Source organism: Teleopsis dalmanni, unplaced genomic scaffold (assembly GCF_002237135.1).
Source record: "Teleopsis dalmanni isolate 2A unplaced genomic scaffold, ASM223713v2 unscaffolded_contig_0571, whole genome shotgun sequence".
NCBI lineage: Eukaryota > Metazoa > Arthropoda > Insecta > Diptera > Diopsidae > Teleopsis > Teleopsis dalmanni.
In genome coordinates, this window is record NW_024031953.1 from 4,924 (window position 1) to 12,858 (window position 7,935).

A 7,935-nucleotide genomic window follows, 5' to 3' on the forward strand; every position below is an offset into this window, starting at 1 on the left:
TTGGTACGGCCGCGACGTCTGAGACATTTCTTTTTCAATGGCGCGCCAATCACAGTCTAATTCCAGCACGTCTTCCGAGTTGTTCACCTGAGATATTGGCACGGCATTTTGTGGTGTTGTCAAGTGAGTATCATGGCTGTGTTCGACACTTTGGGTTCTTTTTCTCCAACCGTGAGTCCTTGGCTGTTGCTTGCTTTAAAGCACAAATATTTTTGAAGGAAAACGCAACACCAAAATTTTGCAAAAGCCGACAAATTCTATTTTCGCAATTACACGATTTTAAATCAGAAGTAGAACGTTTAGTAAGAGCAGGCATATGGGAGCAAGTAAAATTTAGCAACTGGGCTTCACCTATTGTTCTGGTACAGAAACCAGACAATTCACTTAGAATCTGTGGAGATTTTAAACTAGCTGTCAATAGCCAGATCGATATCGAACAATATCCATTGCCAACTAGAGAAAGTTTGCTGCATAAACTTCGATGTAATATGTATTTTTCTAAAATTGATTTAAAAGATGCATATCTGCAGATGAAGCTGGATGAAAATTCAAAGTCTATAATGATAGTCAACACGCCCCTAGGGTTATTTCAGTATCAGAGAGTAGTTTAAGGAATAGCTAGTGCACCAGCAATATTTTGAGCAACTTATTCAAGGTGTACAACTCTGCGGTAATTATCTTGATGACATCATCATAACCAACCCAACCATAGAAGAACACTTAGAATGCTTGGAAAAAGTGTTACATATTCTTAAACAAAATGGCATACTTTGTAAAAGAGAGAAATGTTCGTTCCTATGTGACGAAGTAGTGTATTTGGGCCGGCGTATAAGTGCCAATGGTATTTTGCCAGATGAAAGTGGTCTTCGCGCAGTAAACGATTTGAAAAACTCGTTTCTCTGTTTCTTTTTAATGGGAACATGAACAGCAAGAAGCATTTAATTCGTTAAAATTACATATTGTAAATGCAACTCAATTGGCACACTTTCAAGAGCATTTGCCAGTTTTATTAGCATCTGATGCATCTTCATACGGCATCGGCGCTGTCATTTCCTACCAATATCCAGACGGAAGTGAACGGCCAATCGCTTTTACATCAAAAACGTTAAATGCACATCAAGCTAAGTATAGCCAGATTGAAAAAGAAGGTCTTGCAATAATTTTCGCCGTAAAAAAATTTCATCAATATTTATACGGAAGAAAATTTATATTAATTACTGACTATAAACCACTGACTAATATATTTAATCCCAATAAACATTTACCACCTATGACATCAAACCGATTCCAAAGATGGTCCATCATTCTTATGGCTTATTCATACGAAATTAAATATCGCAAATCTACAGAGCATGGTAATGCAGACGCCTTATCTCGCTTGCCCATAGGAACGGATGAATCGTTTGACAAGGAGGAAGACTGTTTTAATATAATTGTTATAAAAACACCAGTATATGCAGCTGTTATTGTAAAGCATTCTAAAAACGACAAAAATCTTCGTAAAGTGATGAATTTTGTAAAATATGGCCTGAAAAACTGGATCACAATGATTCCGATATTAAACCATATTTTAATCGCAAAACTGCATTAAGAGTATGTGATAATTTACTTTGTTTACATACAGATAGTGTCAGAGTTGTTATATCTCAAACGTTAACAAAGCAAATATTAAAACTTTTATATGATGGTCTACCCCAATGGTAGTACGAGAATGAAGCAGTTAGCATGACAACATGTATTGTGGGTCAACATGGATAAGGAAATTGACGATGAAACAGTGCGATATATGTAAAACAAACAATCCATTATGCAAACAAGAATTTGATAAATGGCTCGCAATGATGCGACCTTGGGAAAGTGTGCATATCGACTTTGCAGGACCATTTTATAACTCGATGTGGTTAATATGTGTCGATGCGTATTCACAATTTCCATTTGTTTGTCAGCTTACAAACAGTGCAACATCCGATACAATAGCAGCTCTATCGTCGATTTTTGCAATAGAGGAGTTACCCGAAACCATTGTTAGCAATAATGGTCCCCAACTAACTGTTAAAAAGTTTGCAATTTTTTGTAAAAGCCATGGGATAAAGCATGTTACGACTGCATTATTTCATCTGGCTTCTAATGGATTAGCTGAAAGGTTCGTTAGAACTTTTAAAACAGGAATGCTGAAAAATATAGATGGAGGGTTGACGATTAAAAATGCTTTAGTAAAATACTTGTCAACATATCGTTTTACACCTAACACATGGGGTAAAATACCAGCCGAACTATTACATGGTCGTAAGGTACGAACATTATTAAGCCAAGTTCGACAATTTCATCAACCTTATGATAGCAAAAATAATTCTAATGCACAATTTCAACCTAATCAGTCAGTTTTTTTTAGAAGTTATTCAAGAGGGGAAAAATGGCTGAAAGGAACTATTAGTCGTCCACTTGGAAAATTATTGTATATAGTAAAGACAGATGCTGGGTATGTGAAACGTCATTCCAATCAACTAAGAGCCTACAACGGAACAAATCAAAGCAATGAGGCAATAGAAACTGATGCAATTCCTATATTATTCGCGCCAAAAGCTACAAATGACCAGCCACCATCAATCATGCAACATCAACCGCAGAAGCTATGTGAACAGCAACAACAGGAGCAACAGGATTTTAGAAATACCTATCGCAAACGTAATTGATATTTAATGTCTTAAAGATAAAAAGAACTGAGTATAAGAATTTGAGAATTTGAATTAAAAATGTAAAATCTAACATAAATTCAGAAGGGAAAAGTTATTGGAGCTTTTAAAAGACATTTAACAATTAAACATTCTTGCTTTAACAATTTAAATTTAGAAACCTAGTTAATATAGTGTTAAAAGTCAGGAGTAATCATAAAATGTAAGTAACTTTTGATTGGTTTTATAATGATACATGGACAGAATTTCTCATATACTTAATACATAATGACAAACTTATTTTTCAATTCACTCTGATAAGTCTGGGTAGTCCCCAGACGAAACGCGTAAGTGGGAACCAACTAGGACGGCTTCTAGCATTGAACTACTTGAACTACGCGTTTATTTAAAGTTCGCGATTCAAATCATATATTAACTTTTTGCGAAAAAGAAAAGAAATTTAAAAGTGTAATACGTAAAATTTCGAATATTAACTTTTTACAAAAAGGGAAAGAAATTTAAAAGTGTAATATATAAAATTTCAAATATTAACTTTTTCGAAAAAGGAAGTGAAAGTGTAACACCTTTAACTTCACGTATGAACTTTTGGCGAAAACATTCAAACATAAAAGTGCAGTGACGCCAACCGTTCCGTGAGTAGGGGCCTGACAACTCTAAAAGGGATTTTAACGGATCGTCCACAACAATGCAGATGGTGATCTTCGTCCTGTAAGTCAAACTTTTAAGATATATATTTGATATATACGTATGAAAATATATTAAATATATATAAGATATATATTAAAATATTATAAGAAATATTTTTAAAGAAAGTTCTGAAATTAGTAAACATATACTAATATTTTTAATTTTGCAAATTTATTGAAGAAAATATTTTTTTTAAAAAAAAATTAATATAAAACTATTAGCCATAGTGTTGTTTAAATTTATTATTAAGCCAATGGTGGCTATTATGAAATGTCTACCGATAGACAATAGACATTTGTCTACTGAGTCGATTGATAGGCAAATTTGGTATTATGAAACTTGATAGACAAACATTTGCACTATTGTGAATGATGTAAAGGTTTTAGAGCGCCCAGCTTTAATTGAACTTATTTTTTTAATTTTGTTCGCTAAGAATTGAATTGAAATTCTTTATAAAATATATATAAAATTAAAAAAAAATGTCCACAGTATATATTTGGTATTCGTCTTCATCGGAAGACGATGAAAATACAAATCTTCGTCTATACAGACGCAGAATTCGAGATGCAGCAAATCCACTGAAATATGATACACAAACGTAAATTCAAATGTGATAAATGTATAATTGTGATTAATATATTTGTTTTCATTTAAAAGATTGTCATGTAGGCCTGGGTAGGGGTAAACGAAGAGTTAATAAAACAACGTGAATATTAATGACGTTAACATACCTTGTAATTTATGTGGCTTCCATGGGTACTTCAGTTATTTTTTTTATTATATCGCCGACATTGTCAAGGTGTTTTTAATGTGACCACCAACAGTATTCCTCTTGCGCATAACTATTAAGTACGCTGTTCACTTTTTTTTATTATATAGTCCACAAGTAATTTTTTTATAGAATTTAAATGTGTTATATTTGCGCTCACTATTGAAAGAATTTCAATTTATTAAATTTACAACGTGCATTGCGCGCACGCTATCAGTAAAAATAGAAGTAAACAAAAGTGGTAAACAGAGAAGGCGAAAAGTAAAGCTTTTACGTTCAAGTCTCGTTTGTTTAGTGCAATATAGTTAAGGCGAACTTCACTAAAGCTTCAGTAAAGTTTGACTTAATGAGAGGGGACAGTATTGCCAAGTGCGAATAACCACTCGAAATATCTAAGACAAATTGTAGCTTTATTGAAAAGGAGAAAGAAAAAAGAAGCTTTATTAGAGGTTATTACCCTCAAGTCAAACAAGGCCAGCTAACGCAAATTAACGAAAGCAAGCTTTGCTAACAGGATCACTAACATGATAGGAATTTATCAGTTAGGCGAATTGGATATAAAAGCCATAGCAGACACGGTGATGGCTCTCTTTCTTTTTCCTTTGCTGTTGGTTGATGAACTATCGAAATTTAAAAGTACTGATAGAAGTCAAGTTTGTTTCAAAACTTAAGATTAAAAGAAAAAAAAGTGAATAAAAGTGCTAATAAAAGCCAAGTTGTTTTAAAACCCAAGAGATAATAATTAAAAATTTCATTAAATTTGAAAAGTGCTAATAAAAGCCAAGTTTGTTTCAAAACCTAAGAGATAATAATTAAAAATTGAAAAGTGCTAATAAAAGCCAAGTTTGTTTCAAAACCTAAGAGATAATAATTAAAACTTCATTAAATTTGCATCGTCTCTAATCATATTCTTAAAAAGTGGATCAAATGCATGAGTTTTATGCCAAATAATGAATAGTTTTTTTTCCGAAATATGCTTAAATAGAGACATATGCAAATAGAGACATATGCAAATGTATTATGACAAGTCAAGTGCAACAGAAGAATGAGCAAAAATTTTGAAATGATACATAAAACTCATTAGTGATTAACAATTATAACACAATAAATAAAAATTTGGGGTTCTTCTAAATGAAAACCACCCAAAGAAGCCGAAATAAAGTGATAAAGCTGTTTTGTGGCGAAATGTTAATACCTACATTGGGGATATAGCAGATAGTGAAGTGATAAATAGTTAAACTAGAAGACATGACCATAGGGATATTGGACCGGTAACAAAATTCACTTTTGTTGGAAGAATTCAACGGGATCAATACACACCGTTAAGGCACAACGGTGTACAGGTATTCCTGCACTAGAAAAAAAATCTATCTTATACTGAAACACACGTGTCTGCATTTATATATTTTTTTTATTTTTTTATATTTTTTTATTAGATATATTCCATTGTATATTTTTATTTTTCACTAACATATAATTGTGATGAATTAATGAAATTAGGATTAAATTAAATTTGGATGTTAAAAAGATTACCCTGAAAGTTGAATTGTATTAATTATTAAATATTATCTTAAGAATTGCATAAAATATTATCTTAAGAATTGCAAAAATGAAAATTAAAATTAGGAATTAAATTTGGAAAAGAAAAAAAAAAAGATTATCTCGAAAGTTGAATTATATTAATTACTAAATATTGTCTTAAAAATTGCATACGATATATATACGAAAGAAAAAAAAAAAATAAGAGTAACGAGAAAAAAAAAGAGATTTTTAAATTTTTTTATATTAAAGAGTCCTAAATATATAAAAATACATATACATATATTTTTTTATTATTCATAAGTTTCAGCTAGGTCAACAGCAGCGTGGGTGACGTCATTCTAGCAGCTGTAAGGTAAGACACGCGAACTTGTGTAAAGAGAAATTGTTACTTTGTTTAAAAATTTAGTTAAAAGATTGGATTGTGTATATTTTTCCATCTATTTTTTTGTTTTTTTTAATATAAAAGTATAGTTAAATACAAGATTAATGTCAACTTGTTGAATCTAATAAATAAAAAGAAAGAAAAAATAAAAAAGAAAAGGAGAAGAAATTTTTTTTGATGGAAAACTCAAATAGTATGCAGGAGTAAGGTTTAGTTATTTGCCGGTGGTGGAAGTGCTAGGGAAAAATAGAATGTATATAAGTTGCAGAGTGACCGAGTGAATGTAGTGTGAAAGATGATACAGACAAAACAGACGAGGACATTTCAAGCTGCTGCAATATAGCGAAATCAATTAGGCAATGGCTATATTGTGATTGTGTTAGATGTAGGTTCCGCACAAAAATGGTTTTCTTCCACAGCAAACCGGTGACATGAATTTTTGTTGATATCCGCGATTGTTGCTGAACGTGAGAAGAATCACCCCCAAAACCGGCGAGCATACCGGGCTGGCCACCATGTCACCGCTCCACGTTCACTGCAGTGTTACTTCGCCCACCGAAGACCGGACACAGCAAGATTTATTGCTAACTATCGCTTGAGCAAGGAAGCGTTTCTGGAAGTGTTGCACGAAATCGATGGCCACTTGCAAAGCGGTACAAGCAATTTTAAAAGTAAATAAGTTGGCTGCTTTATTAAGATTTATTGCGCAAGGTTCTTATCAGTTAGGAATAGGTAACGAGGGCATTGTTGGAATGGCGCAGTCAACACTGTCCGTAATAATTAATGAAGTATTGAATGCATTGGAGAGCACAATTTGTCCTAAGTATGTTTCATTTATAAATACAGGAGCAGAAACTTGTGCGACAAAGCTTTATTTTTATGAAAAATGTGGTATTCCGGGCATCATTGGCGCTATTGATGGTACACATATAAAAATTGTATCATTAAAAAACACACAACATCTATATTTCTGCAGAAAAGGATATCACAGCATAAATGCTATGATTGTAAGTATATATGAGTTAATGTTCGAACACATGCCAAATTAATTTAAATCGTACTGCAAGGTATGTGACCACAAAAGAAAGATAAGATATGTAAGTGCAAAATATCCAGGATCTTCTCACGATTCTTTAGTTTTCAATATGTCAAATCTCAAAGCGCATTTGGAAACTGAATATCAAAACGGAATGCAGAATACTTGGTTGCTAGGTAAATTTTAAGTAAAATATTAAAACAAATTATTAATTGAATTAATTTTCAGGAGACTCAGGGTATCCCTTGAAACCATATCTTTTGACACCATACCGGAACCCTGCAGATAGCTCTGCAGAACAACAATTTAATAAGAAGCATGTCCTAGGAAGAGAGATCATAGAACGATGTATTGGCACTTTTAAAAATCGTTTCAGATGCTTAATTGGAGCTAGATGTCTGCATTATACACCAGAAAAAGCAACAAAAATAATACATGTGTGTGCAGCATTACACAACATTTGCATTAAATACGATTTGTCCGAGCCTACACCACCAGATGTATATCAAGATAACGATGATAATGAGCCGGAAGATGATCTATTGGAAATTTCGAATGACGACTCGCCATTGGGCGCAAATCCGCATTTGTTAAGGGACAAAATTGCACGTTCAATTATGCATTAAAAAATTGAAATTTAATTACATCTCCTCTAAAAGTATAAAATCCTTGTAAAAGCCTTGTTGCAAATACCTTTCGCAATATCTGGATATTTCTCCATATTTGCAACAAGTTTTGCTATTTGCTTTTTATTACTTATTGATTTTGCCCTACAACAAACCTTATTCATTTTATTATTTCTTAATATTATATAAAAACTTACATA

At 32.4% G+C, this 7,935-nt stretch overlaps 3 protein-coding genes across 3 annotated transcripts; all 3 read left to right on the forward strand.

The window, feature by feature from the left end:
- Positions 1–1,733: 1,733 nt before the first annotated feature.
- LOC119663552 (uncharacterized protein K02A2.6-like) lies at positions 1,734–2,693 on the forward strand. The gene has a single exon (XM_038073163.1). The coding sequence runs from the start codon at positions 1,734–1,736 to the stop codon at positions 2,691–2,693; it is 960 nt and encodes a 319-aa protein (XP_037929091.1).
- A 3,584-nt stretch (positions 2,694–6,277) lies between these two features.
- Positions 6,278–7,259, forward strand: LOC119663554 (putative nuclease HARBI1). Its single transcript, XM_038073165.1, has one exon. The coding sequence runs from the start codon at positions 6,709–6,711 to the stop codon at positions 7,120–7,122; it is 414 nt and encodes a 137-aa protein (XP_037929093.1). The 5' UTR covers positions 6,278–6,708; the 3' UTR covers positions 7,123–7,259.
- Positions 7,219–7,735, forward strand: LOC119663553 (putative nuclease HARBI1). The gene is made up of 2 exons (XM_038073164.1): positions 7,219–7,285; positions 7,338–7,735. Exons 1-2 carry the CDS (start codon positions 7,219–7,221, stop codon positions 7,733–7,735), a joined length of 465 nt encoding a protein of 154 aa, XP_037929092.1.
- Positions 7,736–7,935: the final 200 nt, after the last annotated feature.